The sequence below is a fragment of the Nomascus leucogenys genome, chromosome X, assembly GCF_006542625.1.
Source record: "Nomascus leucogenys isolate Asia chromosome X, Asia_NLE_v1, whole genome shotgun sequence".
Taxonomy (NCBI): Eukaryota; Metazoa; Chordata; class Mammalia; order Primates; family Hylobatidae; genus Nomascus; species Nomascus leucogenys.
This window is the reverse complement of record NC_044406.1, coordinates 685862-708930: the sequence shown is the minus strand read 5'-3', so window position 1 is coordinate 708930 and position 23069 is coordinate 685862. Positions and strand designations below refer to the sequence as shown.

General features: G+C 44.7%; 1 protein-coding gene across 2 annotated transcripts in view; it reads left to right on the top strand.

Moving 5' to 3' along the window:
* The window catches only part of DHRSX (dehydrogenase/reductase X-linked), a 326527-nt gene that overhangs the window by 137544 nt on the left and 165914 nt on the right, over positions 1–23069 (top strand). For both annotated transcript variants that reach the window (XM_030806545.1, XM_030806544.1), the window contains exon 3: positions 6975–7043. In XM_030806545.1, coding sequence (XP_030662405.1) covers positions 6975–7043 — 69 coding nt within the window. The remainder of the gene's footprint in view (positions 1–6974; positions 7044–23069) is intronic.

Sequence of the window (23069 nt, the reverse complement as noted above, 5' to 3'; positions counted from 1 at the left end):
GTCACATTGACGTCTAGTGGGGTAGGTCATGATGAGGTCTAATTAGGTTAGATCATGATGATATCTAGTTAGGAAGGTCATGATGAGGACTAGTGGATAGATCATGATGAGGTCTAGTTGGGTTAGGTCATGATAAGGTCTAGTTGGGTTAGGTCGTGATAAGGTCTAGTTGGGTTATGTCATCATGAGGTAGTTGAATAGGACACAATAAAGTCTTGTTGGATTAGATCATGATGACAAGTTGAGTTAGATCATGATGTTGTGTGGTTTGGTTAGGTCACAGTGAGGTCTAGCTGACTGAGGACTTTGTAGGCACAAAGCAATGAAGACATGTGAGCAAGCTTCTGGTGCATGTGCATGGGAGTCTCAAGTGTTACCACTTCATTTAGATGATGTTTACTGAGCATCAGCAGCAGTATATGTCAGCACCAATGCGCCTTTTTTCTTGAGATAAACAGAAAGTAAACACCACATCTGCACCCTACCTGTGTCTCCTTTCCCACAGAGCTCCTGATGTCAGTGTTTAATTTTCACTGTGAGTTACAATTTTGACCCTTCAAGTCAATCCAATCAATTATGCAGTCTTATTTCCCCTGTGTGACTTTGAGGATAATTGGATATATTCTGAGAGAGGCATTTTTTCATTTTGTATGGCAGTTTGATTCAAAGTCAATTAATGAAAAAATATTGAACACAATGAATTTTTTATTAAATACAAAATAAGAGATGGGAATATTTAACTTCAAATTTTTAATTAAAAAATTATTAATATTTAAAGAATAATCAATTACTTGTAAAATAATTCAGATTATAACTTGGGTCCAACTGAAGCACATTAATATTACTAGACACATATATCAGTTGTTCAAATTCCCATCTGTCCACAAGATCTTAGTTCTCATTGTTTCTAAATATTATTTTGGTGGGGGATCATTTTTTTTCACAATGCTCAATGGACTGTCATCTAAGATGTAAGTGGGGTGGGTAAACTTTTTCTGTAAAGAGACAGATAATAAATGTGTTCATATAACTATGAGCTCTGCCCTAGTAGTGAGTAACCACCCATAGGTAATACATAAAACAACAGGAAAGTCTGTGTTGCAGTAAAACTTTTTTGTACAATATCCAGCTGCAGGCCAGGTTTAGCCGCAGATTGGTGACTCTGATTTGGGCTCAAAATCTTTTTGTTTAGTAAGAGGAAATTATACTGCTTTTTTCCAATTTAAGAAATCTCTTGTACAGTCCTCAGGAAGGGTAGATAATGATGAGGTCTAGTTGGGTTATAATGAAGTTTAGTTGGGTTATGATGAAGTCTACTTGGGTTGGTCATGATGAGATCTAGTTGTATTAGGTCCTGGTGAGATCTAGTTGGGTAAGGTTCTGATGAGGTCTAGTTGATTGGTCATGATGAGACCTAGTTAGGCTATAATGAGGACTAGTTGGGTTGGTCAGGATGAGATCAAGTTGTATTAGGTCATGACAAGATCTAGTTGGGTCAGGTTATGATGAGATCTGGTTGGTTGGTCATGATGAGATCTAGTTAGGTTATGAGGAGGTCCAGTTGGGTTGGTCATGAGGAGAATTAATTGTATTAGGTCTTTATGAGATCTAGTTGGGTTAGGTTATGATGAGGTCTAGTTGGGTTGGTCATGATAAGATCTAGTTGTATTAGGTCATGATGAAATCTAGTTAGGTTAGGCTATGATGAGATCTAGTTGGATGGTCATGATGAGATCTAGTTAGGTTATGATGAGGTCTAGTTAGGTTGGTCCTGAGGAGATCTAGTTGTATTAGGTTACGATGTGATCTAATTGGGTGAGGTTATTATGAGGTCTAGTTGGGTTGGTCATGATGAGATCTGGTTGGGTTAGGTCATGATGAGATCTAGTTGGTTGGTCATGATGAGATCTAGTTACGTTATGATGAGGTCTAGTTGGGTTGGTTGTGATGAGATCTAGTTGTATTCAGTCATGATGAGGTCTAGTTGGGTTAGATTATGATGAGGTTTAGTCGGGTTAGGTCATGATGACGTCTAGTTGGGTTAGGGTATGAGGAGATTTAATTGAGTTAGGTTATGATGAGGTCTAGGTGGGCTGGTCTTTATGAGATCTAGTTGTATTAGGTCATGATGAGATCTAATTGAATTATATTACAATGATATCTAGTTGGTTGGTCATGATGAGATCTAGTTGTATTAGGTAATGATGTGATGTAGTTGGGGTAAGTTATGATGAGGCCTTGTTGAGTTTGTCATGATGAGAGCTAGTTGTACTGGATCATGATGAGTTGTAGTTGAGTTAGGTTATGATGAGATCTAGTTGGTTGGTCATGTTGAGATCTAGTTAGGTTATGATGAGGTCTAGATGAGTTGGTCATAATGAAATCTAGTTGTATTATAGTCACTGTGACTAATTACAGTCAAGTTCAAGAGTATAAGTCACTAATTTAGTCACCTTGAGTACAATAGATCTCTTGAACTTATACCTTCTGTCAAACAGACATTTGGTGTCATTTGACCAAAATCTCACCAACCCACCTCCCTAGCACCTGGTAATCACCATAATTCTTTTTCTTTTCTTTCTTTTTTTTGAGTTGGAGTCTCGCTCTGTTGCCAGGCTGGAGTGCAGTGGCGCGATCTCGGCTCACTGCAACCTCTGCCTCCCAGGTTCAAGCAATTATCCTGCCTCAGCCTCCAAAGTAGCTGGGACTACAGGTGCATGCCACCACGCTTGGCTAATTTTTGTACTTTTAGTAGAGATGGGGTTTTACCATGTTGCCCAGGATGGTCTCGATCTCTTGACCTTGTGATCCACCTGCCTCAGCCTCCCAAAGTGCTGGGATTACAAGCGTGAGCTACCACGCCCGGCCAATAATCATCATAATACTTTTTCTTGTGAGTTCAACTTCTGGAGACTCTACATATGGGTGAGATCATGTGGGATTTGGTTTTATGTGGCTTATTTTACTTAACATGATGTACTCCTGGTTGATCCACGTTGTATCACAGGACTGGGTCCCCTTCTTTTCAAAGACTGAATGGTATTCCATGGTGTAGAGATCCCACATTTTCTTTATCTACCTGTCCTTAGATGGGCTCTTAGGTTGGTTTCATATCTTGGCTTTTGTGAATCATGCGGTAACGAACACGGGAGTGTAGGTATCTCTGTAAGGGGCCGATTTCATTTCCTTTGGATCTATAGGGAGGAGTGAGATTGCTAGATCCTATGGTAGGTGTATTGATCATTTTTTGAGGAACTCTTAAAAAAAAAAAGGCCACCCCTTTAGACACACCTTAAAATCCAACCTTTCTGGTCAAAGACATTTGAAAAAAAAGATGACAACAACATCAAACTATAGTCTCCTGTCCAATGCACTTCACTTCCTAAGACGTGAAAGAAACCGGGCCGGGTGCGGTGGCTCATGCCTGTCATCCCAGCACTTTGGGAGGCAAAGGCGAACGGGTGTCACCTGAGGTCAGGAGTTCAAGACCAGCCTGGCCAACATAGTGAAACCCCATCTCCACTGTTTTCCATAATGGCTATACCAATTTCCATGGCACATACAACACGTAACGCCCCCCCTCGCCCCCTCAGATACAAAGGATGAAGCAGAAGGCAGATGCACTGTGTTTGGGACGCGTGTGGTGTTTCTGCATATGCAGCAGTTGCTCAGTAAATGTAGGAACCACTCCAGCAAATGCATATGAGGTCAAACATCCCACGTCCAGTTCCTTAAAGAAGCTCCCTCCAGATCTGAGGAGACAATTGCTGGAGGTGATGTTGGCCAGAGAAGATACTGCACATGCCACCTCACCTTCTGCATTCCTCCAGTGTGGCGCTTCTGTCCTGTGCCAGTGTTGACTGTGCTACCGTGGGAAACGACCTGCCCATGAAGGTGGTCTTCCCAAATAATCACTTCACCTGGCTTTTTTTGATGCTCCCAGCTTTTTCTGGCCACTTTTGTCTTTCGTGGGAAGGTGGAGGCTCCCATCTTACTTCGTCCCAGCTTCCGGCATGTTTCCCTTTGGTTATTTTTTTTTTATTTTTATTTTTGTTTTTGAGATGGAGTCTTGCTCTCTCGCCCAGGCTGGAGTGCAGTGGCGCAATCTCATCTCACTTCAACCTCTGCCTGCTGGGTTCAAGCGATTCTTCTGCCTTAGCCTCCAGAGTAGCTGGGATTACAGGTGCCTGCTACCATGTCCGGCTAACTTTTTCTTTTTTCTTGGGACAGAGTTGGGCTCTGTCGCCCAGGCTGGAGTGCAGTGGTGTGATCTCAGTTCATGGTAACCTCTGCTTCCTGGGTCCTGGTTCAAGCGATTCTCCTGCCTCCACTTCCCTAGTAGCTGAGATTACAGGCATGCATCACCATGCCCATCTAATTTTCGTGTTTTTAGTAGAGATGGGGTTTCCCCATGTTGGCCAGGCTGGTCTTGAACTCCTGACCTCGTGATCCGCTCACCTCGGCTTCCCAAATCCCAAAGGGCTGAGATTAAGGCCTGAGCTACCGCACCCGGCCGCACCCTTTGATCTTGAGATGGATGATACAGCAGAGCAGCCCAGCAGTGGATGACTACTTAGATTTAAAAAGTTCGTGGGATTTCATAAATAAGCTTGTGAATGTACAAGGCCCCAGTGTAAAGGTTACCTTGACTTTGAATTTGTTTATCCTTTCTTTTTTTGTTTTGTGGTTGATGCACAGGATATTTATAGATGGAATATACCTTTCAGGCTATTTCTTCCTCTCTCTCCCGTCGAAACCCACCTCGCTGAAATGCCTGCTGCCTCCTCAGTGCCAAAGGACTGTCAAAGCAAAAATGTAATAATGGTATCATGTTCTGTTTCTTTAAGGAAATCAAAGGTGCAAATTACCTTTGCAGCTTCAGTCTTCTGATGTCTGCAACTTTGAATTCCTTCAAGGAAGTGACAATGTAGATATTCCTTTTACTCTGCCCCAAAGGATGGACTGCGCACTATTTATCTTAGCCGTCTGCCACTGGAGCCAAAGACATTTCCAACTTCATAAGTTTCACTGTTTCTCCTCTCATAATGTTTTCACTCCTTGCTGAAAACACTTCTCACTGGTTTTTGAAAAGTGCATTCTAATAGTTAATTTGGGAGCTCATGGCCTTAACACAGAAGAAAGAATACCGAATACAACAATAGGGTATCAAACAGCATGGTCTCTTACTTGTGTTAGAGTGTGTAAATTCAATACACTGTGATGACTCAGCATTCAGGAATGCCAAAGATTGGGATTATTTGGTAATGTATTTTCACGGAGACCCGGGGATGGTGCTGTACTACAGAACACCTCACTGGCTCGGGCTGGGTGCAGGGAGGATGGAGATAGACCGGCCCCACCCCCTTGGTACCTGCTCCTTGCAGATCAGCTGTTTGAAGCTGGTGTCCTGATCCTCCTTCCCAGCTCTCTGAGCACCCAAGAGGTTCTTGTTCAAGCATGTGCCCTTCACCTGCTAGTTCTCATCTCCCTTCTCTCAACACTTTTTCCATGACCCTCCCTAAAACAGAGTTTTGGGCTTGGCTCTCCCTGGAAAGCAGCTCATCCCACATGTTGCCAACAGGTTAATGAGGGATGAGGCTGAAGGAGGGAAAATTTGCCAAGCTCCTTTCCCCTAAAGAGCCACTCCTTCAGAAACACCTTAAAATCCAACCTCCCGAGTCAAAGACATTTGAAAAAATGACGAAGACAATATCAAACTATAATCTCATGTTCAACACACATTTACTTCCTAAGTAATTAAAGAAGCCAGGCTGGGCGCGGTGGCTCATGCCTGTCATCCCAGCACTGTGGAGGCCGAGGCGGGCGGATCACCTGAGGTCAGGAGTTCAAGACCAGCCTGGCCAACATGGTGAAACCCCATCTCTACTAAAGATACAAAAAAATTAGCTGGGCATAGTGGCAGTCACCTCTAATCCCAGCTACTCGGGAGGCTGAGGCAGGAGAATCACTTGAATCGGAGAGGTGGAGGTTGCAGTGAGCTGAGATCACACCACTGCACTCCAGCCTGGGCAACAAGAGCAAGATTCTGTCTCAAAAAAAAAAAAAAAAAAAAAACCTAATTAACGTTCTTTCACCCCGTATTTCCTAGTCTTTATTTTAGCTGTAACAAGCAAAACACCTCTTTCCATCCTTCTAAAGGCATGTTCCTGAAACCTCACTTGGAGAGTTTTACGGAGCTGCAGAGAGAGGAATAAGAAATCCTGAGCACGCGGCCAACTAACACAGGAACAGAAAACCAAAGACTGCATGTTCTCCTTCATAAGTGGGAGCCGAACAATGAGAACACATGGACACAGGGAGGGGAACATCACACACCAGGGCCTGTCGGGGGTCGAGGGGGTAGGGCAGGGAGAGCATTAGGAGAAATACCTAATGTAGATGATGGGTTGATGGGTGCAGCAAACCACCATGGCACGTGTATACCTATGTAACCAACCTGCACCTTCCGCACATGTACCCCAGAACTTAAAGTAGAATTAGAAAAAAGAAAAAGAAAGAAATCCTGAGCACGTAGTAGGAACCACAGTCTGTGATCAGGCGCGTCGCGCAGTCTGTGCACACTGGGATGTTTCTAGCATAAAAGCTCCTTCGAAAATTCGTTTCCATCCTGACATTTTAATGCACATTTTTTATGCTTGTGCTATTTTCAGCTCTCATGTGCAAATTACACCAGCAGGTGCCCCGCGTCCCTGTCATTACTGAAAAGTAGAATGTCAAATGCATGTGTACTTTTTGCCAATGCAGGCTAAAGAAAATGGCTCTTAAATGGATAGCTTTAGTCTGTCAAAATGGCTGTCAAGTTAAATGCTAGGATAAAGGAAAAGTCCATCAAAGGCACATTCCAGATTTGTGTTATACTTCTCTTAAAACCTCTTTTTTTTTTTTTTTTTGCAGTTAATAGTTTCTGGATGATCCTACAAGTCACCGTATCTTTTTTTTCTTTTTCCTTTTAGCTGGAAATAACGACAGCAAAGCCAAACAAGTTGTAAGCAAAATAAAAGAAGAAACGTTGAACGACAAAGGTACCGAGAGATACTCCAATGGCTTTTTTTTGTTTTTTTTCCTTGGGGCAGGTCGTTTGCGTGGTTCATGGCTGAGCTTCAGTCATGTGCCAGGTGGCATTTGGGAGAGATGGCTCTGATTTTTGCACTCTTCTTTTGGGGATTTCTGGCCCCGTCATAGAGCAGGAAATGGTCAAGGCAAGGTGAAGATAGCGTCACTCAGCTCTGATATCTGCTAGGAAAGGCGTGCAGATGTGTTGGTAGCTTGCACTCTTACTCAAATGCATGTTCCCCAGGGATCAGGAGCCATTGTCCTTTCTTGTTGACCTCCAGGGCACATGCCAGGAGGTGCCTCTGCTGGTTCGGAGTTCCTGACTTGAGATAAATCAGGCTGGGCGTGGTGGATCACGCCTGTAATCCCAGCACTTTGGGAGGCTGAGGCGGGTGGATCACGAGATCAGGAGTTGGAGACCAGCCTGACCAACATGATGAAACCCCATCTCTACTAAAAATACAAAAATTAGCCAGGTATGGTGGTGTGTGCCTGTAATCCCAACGACTCAGGAGGCTGAGGCAGGAGAATCGCTTGAACCTGGGACTGCCTGGGAGACAGAGCAAGACTCTGTCTCAAAAAAAAAAGAAAGAAAAAAGATAACTCAAACAGGAATATGCTTGCCCTTAAGATTTTCAACCAGGTGTTAGACCAAATTCTCGTGTGCTCTTTCTGCCTGTTCACACTCAGCAAGGTGTGCACACAACTTTCTAATATCCTTCCAGATTCTCGATGCTCTGTCCTTTTGTTTATTTATTATTTTATTTTTCATTTGTATACAGGTAGGGAGTGCAAGTACAGTTTTGTTACATGGATGAATGGCGTAGTGGTGAGGTCTGGGCTTTTAGTATAGCTAACACCTGAATCACGTACATTGTACCCAAGAGGCAATTTCTGATCCCGTGCTCCTCTTCCACCTCCCACCCTTCTGAGTCTCCAGTGTCTGTTATTCCACTCTTGCCATGTGGAATAGGCTTGGAAGGCCAGAAGGTTTTGCAAATGCTTCCGAATAAGATTTGGCTGAAGTTAGCCAGATTCTCTTATCCAGTGCCTGAAAGCTTAGGTTAGATAACAAGCGGATGTAAAGAAACTGACCTAGATAAGTTAGTTTACTTAGGCCTCAGAACCTGGCCTTTAATCATCCACACACAAAACTACTCTCTCCCTCTCTCTGGGTTGGAGGGGACGACCATATGAATTGCCCACGAATGTTTTGACTCAAGGCCTTTGTCATTAAATGTATACTAAATAAAGGCCCACAGCACCAGCTTGTCAAAGCTGTGGCTGCTGACTCTTTAAAATACCCTCCTCAGTGTCTGTGAGGGGCCCCATCCCCTAGCCCACTCTTTCACTGGAAATCTGTGTCTAAGTGCATTTGTTCATCCGTCGTTCAGCCAAAGTCTGCGAGTCGGACCCAGCAAGTTGGACTCGACATAAGAATAATGGTATTTGACTTTCGGTTTCTGAGTTATTTCCCTTAGGGTAATGGCCTCCAGTTCCATCTATGTTGCTGCCGGAGATAGGATTTCCTCCTTTTTCGTGGCTGCATAGTATTCCATCAGGTGTAGATATATATTTTCTTTATCCTTTCATGTGTTGTTGGACACCTAAGTTGTTTCCATATCTTGGCTCCTGTGAATAGTGCTGCAATGCACATAGGAATGCAGGCATCTCTTTGATACACTGGTTTCATTTGCTTTGAGTCTATGCCTAGTAGTGGAATTGCTGAATTATGTGGTGCTTTTATTTTTAATGATTTGAGGAACTTCTGTACTGTTTTTCATAGTGGCTGTACTAATTGACATTCCCACCAATGGTGTACAAGGGCCCCCTTTTCTCTACACCCTCCCCAACACTTGTAATCAATTGTAGAAATCATCATTCTGGTTGGCGCGGTGGCTGGCACCTATAATCCCAGCACTTTGGGAGGCTGAGGCGGGCAGATCACCTGAGGTCAGGAGTTCAAGACCAGCCTGGCCAACGTGGTGAAACCTCATCCCTACTAAAAATACAAAAATAAGCCGAGTGTGGTGGCAGGGGCCTGTAACCCCAGCTAATCAGGAGGCTGAGGCAGAAGAATCGCTGAACCCGGGAGGCAGAGGTTGTAGTGAGCTGAGAGCACACCATTGCACTCCAGCCTGGGTGACAGAGCAAGACTCTGTCTCAAAGAAAAAAAAAAAAAAACAAATACAAATGAAAACACCCTTCTGACAATATCCATTTTAGCTGGTGTGACGTGATAGCTCATGGTGGTTTTGATTTGCATTTCCCTGATATTAGTGATGTTGACTACCTTTTATTTGTTTATTTTTTTTGTTTGTTTTTGAGACGGAGTCTCGCTCTGTCACCTAGGCTGGAGTGCAGTGGCGCAATCTCAGCTCACTGCAACCTCAGGCTCCTGGGTTCAAGCGATTCTTCTGCCTCAACCTCCTGAGTAGCTGAGATTACAGGCATTCGTGACCATGCCCAGCTAATTTTTGTATTTTTAATAGAGACGGGGTTTCGCCATGTTGGCCAGGCTGGTCTCGAACTCCTGACCTCGTGATCCGTTTGCCTCAGCCTCCCAAAGTGCTGGGATTACAGGTGTGAGCCACCACACCTGGCCGAATACCTTTTCCTATAAGCACCTTTTCATATACCTGTTGGACATCCAAATGCTAAGTGCTTTTCTCAGCCATGTTTATATGTGGTACCTTATGTTTTTTTTAAACAAATGCATATCCCTTCCTTGGCTGTTTGAATTTGAGATGGTGTTTTGAGAATTCTCCCAAGCAGGGGATTGATTCTTTGTTTCTTTGTTTGTTTTTTGATACAGGGTCTCACTCTGTTGCCCAGGCTGGAGTACAGTGGTGTTATCTCGGCTCACTGCAACCTCTGCCTCCCAGGCCCAAGTGTTTCTCCTGCCTCATCCTCCCCAGTAGCTGGGAATACAGGTGTGCAGCACCACATCCAGCTAATTTTTGTAGAGTTGGGGTTTCGCCTTGTTGCCCAGGTTCATCTTGAACTCCTGGGTTCAAGCGGTCCATTCACCTTGGCCTCCCAAAGTGCTGGGATTATAGGCGTGAGCCACTGTGCCTGGCCTATTTTGATTAATTATTATTATTATTATTATTGTTTTTATTTTGAGATGGAGTCTCACTCTATCACCCAGGCTGGAGTGCAGCAACGTGATCTCGGCTCACTGCAACCTCTGCAGCCCGAGTTCAAGCGATTCTCCTGCCTCTGCCTCCTGAGTAGCTGGGATTACAGGCGCCCGCCACCACGCCCAGCTAATTTTTGTATTTTTAGTAGAGACGGGGTTTCACCATCTTGGCCAGGCTGGTCTTGAACTCTTGACCTCATGATCCACCCTCCTCGGACTCCCAAAGTGCTGCGATGACCGGCATGAGCCACCCCGCCTGGCCTTGATTCTTTTTAAAAATCCATGAGAGTGAAATGAACGCTACACAGAGCTGAGCCTGGTCACTGCCTATGCCCCATCTCCTCCTTTCTACCCTAAGCTGCTGTGAAACACCTTGTTGTTACCTCTGCCAAGGGCTGGGGTGTGTTGAAATTTCATAGCCGGCATTTGCAGGATCCCTCTGATTTTTGGGAACACACACCCGTAGGGGCTCCGCCTCAGCCAGGGCCAAGCCCAGTGGGCAATATCGCAGAGTGGCAGCAGCCTGGCCAGATCTTTTCTCCTCATTAGGGTCTGCCTTGGGGCAAAAGGATTGGTTTCTGTGTCATGGGATATTTAAGGAATTAGAGAGACCGAGGGGTTGAGGAGGAATTATTTAATTATTTATTTGTACCGACCCCATTGGATTAACATTTAAAGGACTGAGTTTTGAACAAAGAGTTCGGTTATTTTTTAAGTATTTTGCAGGGTGGGGGGAGATCTGTGTAGGGGGAAGTACATTATAGAAGTGCAAAACAAAGACGGTTGTTTAATTGACACATGTATTATATTATTTTTATTTCTTAAGGAATAATATATTTTATGATTTGAGATTATTTGCCTAGTGAGTTTGTAGCTGTACAGCTAGAGAAACAGAGTTTTTATAATGCTTGGGAAAGGGAGAGATAAAGCTTATTAGCCACAGAAAAACAGGCAGTTAATTTTTAAAGGACTTCAGCTCTTTCTCTTCCACAGGGAGAATGCGGTTTTCTTACATACAACTGAGTTTTTGCTTACATATTTTTTAATTTTTTTAAATTCGTGTTTCACCTGTGACAGTGGATCCTATTCCCTGCCACCTTGGCCCTTCCTCGTTTGCAGCAGGTTTTCAAAGGAGTGGCATTTTCTCACATACTGAATCTAAAAGTGCCTCCTCTGGACCTGTAACATCAGCATTTCCGGGAGTAGACAAGAAATGCAAGTTCCCAGGGCCCACCTGTGAATCAGGGTCTCTGGGGGTGAGGGTGGGACCCTGGAATCTGCATTCTTATGAGGCCGTTAAATGATCCCTGCGCACCTTCAAGTGGTAGACTTGCTGCTGTCCTAAAGGCATTCAACCATCAATCCGGAGCCCAAAGAGAAGTTTCTGGAAACTGACAAGTGAGGCATTCTTTTCTCCTGACTTTTTGCTTTTAATCTGAACGGCTTAAAAACTATATAAAGAATAGTTCCCCAAAATTCACATATGTGATCCACGTAACCAAAATGATAGCCGAGAAACAATGATTTATAATCACCAACTTAATTTTATTAGCTTTTGAAAGTGTTTCAGATTTAGACAAAATGAATTTTGACCAATAATTTTTTTTTTTTTTTTTTGAGACAGAGTTTCACTCTTGTTGCCCACGCTAGAATGCAGTGGCGCAATCTTGGCTCACTGCAACCTCCGCCTGCCGGGTTCAAGCGATTCTCCTGCCTCAGCCTCCCAAGTAACTGGGATTACAGACACCCACCACCAGGCCCGGCTAATTTTTTGTATTTTTAGTAGAGATGGCGTTTCACCGTGTTAGCCAGGCTTGTCTCAAACTCTTGACCTCAGATCATCCACCCACCTCGGCCTCCCAAATTGCTGGGATGACAGGTGTGAGCCACTGCGTCCGACCGCAATAACAAATCATTGCCGTTTTCTTGGAAAAGTTTGTATAGAATATTCGATCATCAGTTCTTTAAAGTGCAATGTTTTGTGGACAAGTATCATGACGAACACATGATTTGTCCACATCATTAAAAAATTTTAGTTTACTTGTGGCATATCAATACCGATGGCCTTTAAGTCAATCTTACAGAAAAGAAGGAAAGAATTGTTTGTGCTCTCTGTGACCGTTTAAAGGTTTACCATCTTGTAACAGGGTGGGAAGATGGGGTGTGCAGTGGAGATGGTTAGTGGGCACAAAAATATACTTTAGATAGAAAAAGATGTTTTATTTGATAGCACAAAAGGGTGACTACAGTCAACAATACTTCGTGGTCCATTTAAAAATAACTAAAAGTGGCCGGACGTGGTGGCTCACCCCTGAATACCCAGCACTTTGGGAAGCCGAGGCAGGTGGATGACTTGGGGTCAGGGGTTCGAGACCAGCCTGGCCAACATGGTGAAACCCTGTCTCTACTAAAAACACAAAAATTAGCCGGGCGGGATGGTGCACACCCGTAGTCCCAGCTACTTGGGAGGCTGAAGCAAGAGAATTGCTTGAACCTGGGAGGCGGAGGTTGCCGTGAGCTGAGATCGCGCCACTGCACTCCAGCCTGGGCGACAGAGCAAGACTCTGTCTCCAAAAAACAAACAAACAAACAAACGAATTAATGTTCTTTCACCCCGAATTTCCTAGTCTTTATTTTAGCTGTAACATCCCTTGTAGCCAAAACATCTCTTAGAATCTGGGAGGCAGAGGTTGCTGTGAGCTGAGATTGTGCCACTGCACTCCAACCTGGACTACAGACACTCCATCTCAAAAAAAAAAAAAGAAACTAAAGGTGTAATTGGAATGTTAGTGACACAAACAAGTGATGAATGCTCGAGGGGACGGATACCCTATTTGCCCTGATGTGAGTATTAAACATTGCATGCCTGTATCAAAATACCTCATTATCCCATAAATATATACACCTACTATGTACGCATGTAATTTTTTTTTTAAAAGAAGAAAGTTTAAAATCTGAACAGGTTTGGACATCCATCAGTGGTGGCCCTGGCATGTCTACTGCTGGGGGACTCACCAGTCCTCAATAGATATGCTGGGGCCCAGCTGGGTGGTGACATTTCGGCTGTGGCCGTTCAGCCTTTATCTTGACTGAGTCTGCCTCCAGGCTCAGGAGCCCCCAGAGCCGTGGTCCAGCCACACGGCAGGGTCTGTCTTCTGCCTGTGAGTGGGATCTGCCGCCCACAACATCATGGACGACCACAGCTCCTACAGGCGTCCGTTTCCCTGCTCAGCTGAGACCTGGGCACACCTCCACCAAACCGGTCCGAACCTTGCTCTAAACTGTGCTTCTCTCTGGACCGGCCTGCACCTGCTGGAACTCTGATTCTTGTCCCCACAACCCCCAGTTGCCCAGCAAGGGACAGAGGGAGCTGAATGTGCTGTTTCGTTCTTGCTCTGCTGGGATCCCTGCATTGGGTAACCATGGTTCAGCCATGTGGATTTATTTTTAAGCAAGTCAGCACACGTCCTGACTCCAGAAGCACAGATTGCTGTGGAGTGTCAGGCATGCAATTATTTCAACATGCTGGGCGCCTCTCTCGCCTGCTTTTCCCTCCCGCCTTTCCTGCTCTCAATTCTCCCTCCTTAGTTCTTGGGTTAATACTCTGGCCTGCGTACTTTGTTGTACTTTCTGTCTTTGAAGTCATGCTCCGCTGAGATCCCACGCTGGGCAGGGCATGGGAAGCTACGTGCCCACAGAAGGACGGCTAATTGAGCTCTCGGAATTATAAATGCACGATTGTTTTCTTGAATCTGGGCGAGATGGCTCATTTCCCAAGCTAGGGATTTTCCAGGGAAGCGTTTTCACTCCGTATCATCATTTAGCCATTGTGCCCACACCTTGTGGCTCCCGGGTAATTATCTGCTGATGAAAGCTGTCTTACTTAGAACAAATAGTCTCATTCACTTACCAAAACTCCTCCAAATATAAATAAATCAAACCCCAGCAGCTCAATGAAAGCAAACACAGAAAGGCATAGCCGTGTTCACATGAACTCAGATGGGGAGAGGTAACCAGCTAAACAGTCTTAAAAGCGCTGAAGGAAGACCCATTCTGTTTTGCAGCTCATACACGCCAGGGTGGAATCCCCCTAATTCTAAATCCTAGGAGAGATCAGACTAGACACGTGCTGTGTGTCCTCTTTGGAAGATGCATGGTGTCCTCATTTTCTATAACGATTGTGTAACTTTAATCACAAACAGCATCTTCTGTTTCATTTAGCTTCCTGGCTAGGCGCGATGGCTCACGCCTGTCATCCCAGCTCTTTGGGAGGCCTAGGCAGGCAGATAGCTTAAGGTCAGGAGTTCGAGACCAGCCTGGCCAACACGGTGAAACCCTATCTCTACTGAAAATACAAAAATTAGCCAGGTATGGTGGCGGGTGCCTGTAATTCCAGCTACTCGGGAGGCTGAGGCAGGAGAATGGCTTGGACCCGGGAGGCAGAGATTGCAGTGAGCCAAGATCGTGCCACTGCACTCTGGCCTGGGCGACAGAGAGAAACTTCATCAAAAAAAAAAAAAAGCTTCCCAAATATTATTCTTCCAGTAGCTTGTGCCGTCTTCATCAGAAGAGGGACTAACTGTTTGGTTCATGTGCTTCTACCTAGTCATTAGATCAAGTTTGTTTTCAATAAAAGAAATCACTGGTCAATGCCTTCTGTGATTGATGGGTGTCAAGAAGGTAAATTTTGCATGCCGCCTTGGGAGGCACATCTACTTTGAAAATAGATCTTTGTGAACCATCATTTTGGCCTGTCCAATGACCTATAAAATACTTGAATTTATCATGAAAACAGAATACTGTGAAATCAGGATGAAGCTTGATAACAGGCCATCAACATAATTTAGTAGATTGAAAACGCAAGGGTCAGTGAAGTGTAGGATGAATGCTTGTTGTCAGTAAGAGAGCTCTTTGTGACCCGTTCCATGTGCAAGAGACGAGGGTTGTTGTTTTGGGAATACTCACCCTCCTCATTGCCTGTCCCCACTAAAGTCAGAGCTCTGTGAGGGCAGAGATGGATTCTGTGCACAGGTATCTTCTGAGTCTCTGATTCAGTGCCTGAAACGCAGTGGCTCCCAAGACAATCTACCTCAGTGCCGGTTTTACAGGCTCACCTGTGACACATGACTGGGACATACGTTATTCGTGATGACATACAAGAGTCTCTGCGTAGGCGTCTACTGGTCTTCATCATCAAACAGAGCGAGAACTCCAAGTCGGGAGGCAGACATATCTTGGGGCAAGAAGACGCCTAGAATTTTTCTTCTGCCTGTAGACTTTCGGATTGGGTAGAAGGATTGTTAAGGAGCTTGCGAAACTTGGAAAAATGATGATGTGAGTGTTGATGGCACGGAATTCTCCCCACACCCCTGGGTATCCATTTTTAACGTACAGAATTCTTGTGACATGATTTTAGGGCATCATGTCTGTGCCGAAGTTGGAATCACAGCACTTCGTGTGAATGTGTTAACCAACAATTAATTATGTTTATTCCCAAGAGAAGTTTTAACCAGATTGTGGTTCAGCATATGTTAAAAATTACCTTTGTGTTTTTTATTTTGTTTTGTTGTTTTGGAGACAAGGTCTTGCTCTGTCACCCAGGTTGGGGTGCAGTGGTGTGATCATAGCTCACTGCAGCCTCAAACTCCTGGGCACAAGCTGTCTTCCTACCTCAGCCTCCCGAGTAGCTGGGACTAGCAGCATGCACCACTACACATGGCTAATTTTGTTTTTTAAATTTTTTCTAGAGACGGGGTCTCATTATGTTGCCCAGGCTGGTCTCAAACTCCTGGCCTCAAGCGATCCTCCCACCTTCCAAAGTGCTGGGATTACAGGTGTAAGACACCGAGCTCAGCCCTCTGTTTTTATTTATTTATTTTTTTTTGCTTTTTGTTTGTTTGTTTGTTTTGAGATGGAGTCTTGCTCTGTTGCCCAGGCTGGAGTTCAGTGGTGCAATCTTGGTTCACTGCAACCTCTGACTCCCTGGTTCAAGCCATTCTCCTGCCTCAGCCTCCCAAGGAGCTGGGATTACAGGCGTGCACCATCACACCCAGCTAATTTTTTGTATTTCTAGTAGAGACAGGGTTTCACCGTGTTAGCCAGGTTGGTCTTGATCTCCTGACTTTGTGATCTGCCTGCCTTGGCCTCCCAAAGTGCTGGGATTACAGGTGTGAGCTACCACGCCCGGCCTGTGTGTGTGTGTGTGTGTGTTTGTTTGTTTTTTTTTTTTTTAACATAAAATGGCCCTTATTGACGGTTTTCTTTTTCATAGTGAGTCCTTTTGTTTCTTTCATGTTTTCGAGAAGTGTCCTGAATCAGGCTGTAGACAGGCATATGCGTAGATAAACAGATAGACTCATGCGTTCCTGTTGGTAATTCTTCCTTGAGGTCACTGTATGTGTTCTCATGCATGGCCATAGATGTCCCACACTCTCTGAAAGTTTAATTTGTCCTCGCAGGTCTCACTGTGTTCCTTCTGTTCAGGGCTCTTCATATCTCAGGGTGGTAAGGCTTAATTTTAACCTTCCAAATCACTATAGCCGAGGCGGGCAGATCACGAGGTCAGGAGATCGAGACCATCCTGGCTAACATGGTGAAACCCCGTCTCTACTAAAAATACAAAAAATTAGCCAGGCGTGATGGTGGGTGCCTGTAATCACAGCTACTCGAGAGGCTGAGGTGGGAGAATGGTGTGAACCCAGGAGGCGGAGCTTGCAGTGAGCCGAGATCGCGCCACTGCACTCCAGCCTGGGCGACAGAGCAAGACACTATCTCCAAATAAATAAAGAAATAAAGAAATAAATAAAAATACAAAAATTAGCCAGGCATGGTGGCGCATGCCTATAATCCCAGCTACTCAGGAGGCTGAGGCAGGAGAATCGCTTGAACCTGGGAGGCGGAGTTTTCAGTGAGCTGAGATCGCACCACTGCACTTCAGCCTAGGTGACACAGCGAGAGTCCATCTCAAAAAAAAAAAAAAAAAAAAAAAAAAGGAATATGCATTTAACGTTTCTTTGCGTCTTTTCATGCCTCGGTAGAGCCCAGTATATATTTTCACTAAGGAGCAAAACTGCCTTCCCATGGGCATTTAAATACTTAAGAATAAGCACATCCACACATGGACCTCACAGATAGTCGGTGCGTTTGCAGAAATGACGGTGCATTGTAGTTCACAGCCTCTTTGGGGATGACAGGCACGGTGAGCCACCGTGCCCAGCTGTTTTTTGAAAACTCATAGTCTCATATTTCCCTAATATTTAGGGTTAGGGCTAGAGTTAGGTAGAGGTTAGAGGTGCTCTGACGAGTGTTTACCAAGTCTTGGAGCCCACCTCTGGCCACATCACCGCCTGCAGTTGGAAGCAAGGCTGTTTCTGAGATGAGTCATATTGACATATTTTGCTTTTGAATGCACGGTTGCCCTGATCCATTCAGAGATACTTCTGCAGCACCATGAGATCCTTAATCCCTGCCCCTGTTCACCTACAAGGGTCTGCAAGCGAGCCCCCTTCCGTAACTCATCTCTTTGTGTAATCCTTTTCCAGACCCTGAATATATCAGCCTGTTGGCATATGTATCTATGTGAGTGTGTGTGCGCGCTCTGAGGATATTGGCACTTTTTAATCTTCTTCCATTAGACGACAAGGCTGAGGGCTTCCCCTTGCCGTCGACTTGCTGGCACACCTGGGGCATGTTTAATAAGTAATTGTGTATGATCTGCTTTGCAAATGCGCCACTTCACATTTTTCCATCCCGCCCGTAACGAGGACTGGGGTTGTTTTACAAGTTAATTACCCAAAAGATTATTGAGTGGGTTTAGAGGCACAAATTGTACGCGCTATTTAACAGATAAGAAATAATGAGTGTTGTTAAAATGGGAAAAAAAAATGGCTCTGTCAGCGGAGGGAGTTATCTGTACCCTGCCTGGCTGTGTTACTGTTTTTTTTTTTTTTTTTTTTTTGTCTGTCTGTGAATGAGAACCGAGGTAGAGAAACAAGGCGACTGTTCGGATTGCTCTTCTCCCACCAGAGCACAGGTGGCACATGTGAAAATAACTATTCACAGTTCCTTTCCCACCGTGTCTCAAGAGGGGTGAATGCCAGGGTCGGGCGCGGTGGCTCACGCCTGGAATCCCAGCACTTTGGGAGACCGAGGCAGGAAGATTGCTTGAGGCCAGGAGTTCGACAGCAGTCAGGGTGACGTAGCGAGACTCCGTCTCTACAAAATATTAACAAATCAGTCTGGCTTGGTGGGGTGCACTGTGGTCCCAGCTATCGGGAGGCAGAAGCAGGAGGATCACTTGAGCCCAGGAGTTCGAGACCAGTCTGGGCAACGTAGCAAGACCTTGTCTCCACAGCTAAATAAAAAAATTAGTCAGGCGTGGTGGTGCATGCCTGGAGTCTCAGCTACTCAGGAGGCTGAGGCGGGAGGATCGTTTGAGCCTGGAGGTCAAGGCTGCAGTGAGTCATGATCGCGACCCCGTACTTTAGCTTGGACGACAGAGCAAGACCCTTTTCTCTAAATAAAAATGGAATAATAGTAAAAAGAAGCTGAATTTCAGCTGTTTTCAGCTGAAAGAATAAATTTCTTTATTCCTTCAAATGCCTCTGTATTCTGCAGTATCCTCTAAAACATCAAGAGCAATTACATAGCTCAGCCCCTCCACCCCCTGGCTGGCCCCAGTGGCTGAGGTGTGTTGGGTGCTGATCTGTGACAACCTCCTGCTTCACATGGGCAGGGAGGGGTTCTGGAGAGAGTGCAGGTGGGCTGGAGAGCTGAGCTCCCTGCAGCAGGTGAGTGTGAGTCCTGAACAGACTCGTTCCAAGGAAACAGGTGCAGTAAAGAACACAGGTCTTGGAGGAATCAGGGTTGAACCACCCCTGTGACCTCAGGCTGTCCTTGGCCCCAGTGACGGCTTATCTTTACCTGGAACTTTAACCTCTTATCATCACCTGTAACTCTGACCAATTATCCTCACCTAGGACTCCAGTCTGTTTCCATCGCCCATAATGCTGACCACTCATCCTCACCTGCGACTCAAACCTCTCCCCATCACCTGTAACTCTGACCACTTGTCCTCACCCAGGACTCCAACCTCTCCCCATCACCTGTAATGCTGACCACTCATTGTCACCTGGAAGTCCATCCTCTCAACATTACCTGGAACTCCAACTCCAATTCTTTTTTTTTTTTTTGAGACAGAGTCTCGCTCTCTCGCCAGGCTGGAGTGCAGTGGCACAATCTCGGCTCACTGCAACTTCCGCCTCTCGGGTTCACGCCATTCTCCTGCCTCAGCCTCCCAAGTAGCTGGGACTACAGGCGCCCGCCACCACGCCCAGCTAATTTTTGTATTTTTAGTAGAGATGGGGTTTCACCATGTTGGCCAGGATGGTCTCGATCTCTTGACCTCGTGATCTGCCCGCCTCAGCCTCCCAAAGTGCTGGGATTACAGGCGTGAGCCACTGTGCTCGGCCCCAACTCCAGCTCTTGTCCTCATCTGTAGCTCTAACCTGTTATCTTCGCTTGCAAATGTGATGTCAGCCTCACCTGTAGCTGTAATCTCATCTTCACCGGGCATTCTGACCGCTTACCCTCACCTGCAGCTCTAACCCGCTATCCTCACCAGTAGTTCTGACATCCTCGTCACCTGTAGCTGTAACCTCATCCTCACCTGGAACTCTGACCTGGCCGACTTGCTTGCAGTATGTGGGTGGGGCTGAGTTCCCTCCTGCCCCGGCTCCCTGCTGCGGCAGAGTCCAGGTCTCCTCGGTGGGGCAGGTATACCCCTCCTTGGGCCTCACCTGGGCCCACTGGCCTTCACAGGGACCCTGCTGTCTGCACTCCCATCCTTGTCCTGCCGTCTCCTCCGGCGCCCTGTCTGCTCAGACGTCCACATGGCCTAGGCACCTGCAGCCGCCAGGACAGTGAGCCTGGACACAAACAGCCTCCCATCCGGTTCCCCCTGCATCTGCCAACCCATCTTGTCCGCAGCCAAGCTTCTTCTGTGAAAAATCATAGCAGTCATGAAACTCATGAGTGCTCGGGCAAATCAGAAAACCTACCAGGGATCCCACCAGGGACATGCGTCCCTGAACCCGAATGGTCCCTGTGTGTCGTGTGTGTGCAGGAGACGGGGAGGTCCTTGTGTGTCGTGTGTGCCCAGGAGACGGGGAGGTCCCTGACTGTTGTGTGTGCACAGGAGATGGAGAGGCGTCCACACACATTTCATGCTCACATTTCCATTCAGTGTCCACACTGCACACTTGTACATGGTCAATGTCCAGACATTTATATTTTGTTTATGTGTTATATTCATCTACTTTCTATATATTCATATTTTAGGTTCATATATTGTATATGCATTTATATACTTGATATATATTAATATTTTAGGTTTATACACTTACTATATATTTATTACAATGCATATACATTAAATTATAATGTATTATATATGATGTAGTATGTTCAATGTATATATTAAATACATAATGACATAATATGAATTTATATTATTATAATGTATATACATATGAATTCACATTCATATGTATGTTACATTTTGTAATGTATGTATATATTGTAATATAAAATTATATAAAAGATATACTTTGATATATTTTATTTATATATTTATATATAAAACAATATAATATGCACAATACATTTTGCATATATATAAAATATATATTACATAAATATATAATGATAACTATAAATTATATTTGTATGTCATATTATAAATAGATTATATTAAATATGCTATTCTATAAATAGTATATATTTATATTTAATATATATTTATTTTTATATCATACTTTACAATAAACACGGATTTATATAAGTATAAACTATAGTTATTGGATGTTTAATTTTATGTATGTATTATTTTATATATATCATACTATGTAACACATAATATATAATAAATATAATATATAATAAGCATATGTCATAATATATAATAAACATTGTAACATGTAATGTATAATACATATATATCAATATATAAAATATAAAATTAGTATATACATAAAATTATATACCTACTTATATTATTCTATTTTTTAAGAGACGTGAGTCTTGCTGTGTTGTCCAGGCTGGCTTTGCCTCTGGAACTGAAGCGATCCTCCCACCTCACCCTCTCGAGGAGCTGGGACTACAGGCGTGCACCATCATTTCCTCCTAAAATTGTATGTGCTGTATATATAAGATTATAAATGCTTTACGTATACTTTATGAAATTGTATATGCTTTAGATAAAAGCAGAGATTTCATAAAACTGCACTGTAACGTACGTGGCATTTAAATCCCATTGAAGTGAAGGGCTGGGCTTGCGGCTAGCGTCGCCCTCCCTCACATTATACCCGTTTCCATTTCCCCAGGATCCGAAACCCTGGGAGGACTGGGATGCTTTGTTTAAGCAGCACGTTTGAATTGCAGGCGTTGCCTGTGGCCTCCCTGTGTCGAGGGATGGTGAAGGACAGCGTTTTCCCTCCTCCTTCCTCACCTTGCAAACCTGGCTTTGTTGGATATATAATTGCTGCCTCATCCGCATGGATCGCCTTGGACTGTGTAGCAATCACTGCTCTTATCACAGTCCCTCTTGAATTTCTTTCCTTTTTTTTTTTTTTTGAGATGGAATCTCGCTCTGTCTGTCACCCAGGCTGGAGTACAGTGGCGTGATCTCGGCTCACTGCAACCTTCGCCTCCTGGGTTCAAGCAATTCTCCTGCCTCAGCCTCCCCAGTAGCTGGGACTACAGGCGTGTCCCACCACACCCAGCTAATTTTTGTATTTTTAGTAGAGATGGGAATTTCACCATGTTGGTCAGGCTGGTCTCGAACTCCTGACCTCAGGTGATCCACCCACCTCGGCCTCCCAAAGTGCTGGGATTACAGGAGTCCTCCTGAATTTCACTTAAGATGGGCTGGGTGCTTTGTGGCAGGCTTCTCACATCAGCCTTTGCATTTCTGGGTGTGCCCCCTGTGTCTGCTGCCTTCTATATTCCTCTCTTACTTGGCAGGATTCCAGCCCTAGGTGGGTTTATTTTTCCCCCCAGTCCCCTGCCTGCCTGAGAATTCCTACTCATGGCTCCTCACAGGAAAGGGCTCTTGGCTGTTTCTTAAATCTTGGGTTATGCCTTGGTGCATACTGGTGTTGCACCAATGGTGCAACGTTGCCGGCATCCCTTTTAACTGAGGGCAGGTCACTTGTATTCTGTCTTGAAAGAACCTGACTTTTAAGGAGGGACAACTTGGAGAGTTTCTTTATTATTGAACTTCACTGACTCCCTGAGGATAGATTGAGCCTGCCAAATTCATGGATCCCCAATAAAACAGCATTCCATGAAATAAAAAGTAAGAACAAGACGGCACCGGCAATTCCACTGCTGGGTATATACTTCAAAGAATTGGAAACAGGGTCTCCAACAGATATTTGCACAAACCACGTTTGCAGCAGCAGTATTATTTACAATAACCAGAAGGTGGAGAGAAACTGTGTCCTTCCAGAGGCAAATGGATAAGCCAAATGTGGTATATCCAAATGGTGGAATATTATGCAGCCATAAAAAGGAAGGATATTCAGATGCATGCTGCAATGTGGGCTAACCTTGAGGACATTAATGCTAAGTGAAATAATCCAGTCCCAAAAGGTGGAGAGAAACTGTGTCCCCCCACAGGCAGATGGATAAGCAAAATGTGGTGTATCCAAATGGTGGAATATTACGCAGCCGTAAAAAGGAAAGATAGTCAGATGCATGCTGCAATGTGGGCTAACCTTGAGGACATTAATGCTAAGTGAAATAAACCAATCCCCAAAGGACAAATACTGTAGGATTCTACTCCTATGAGGTA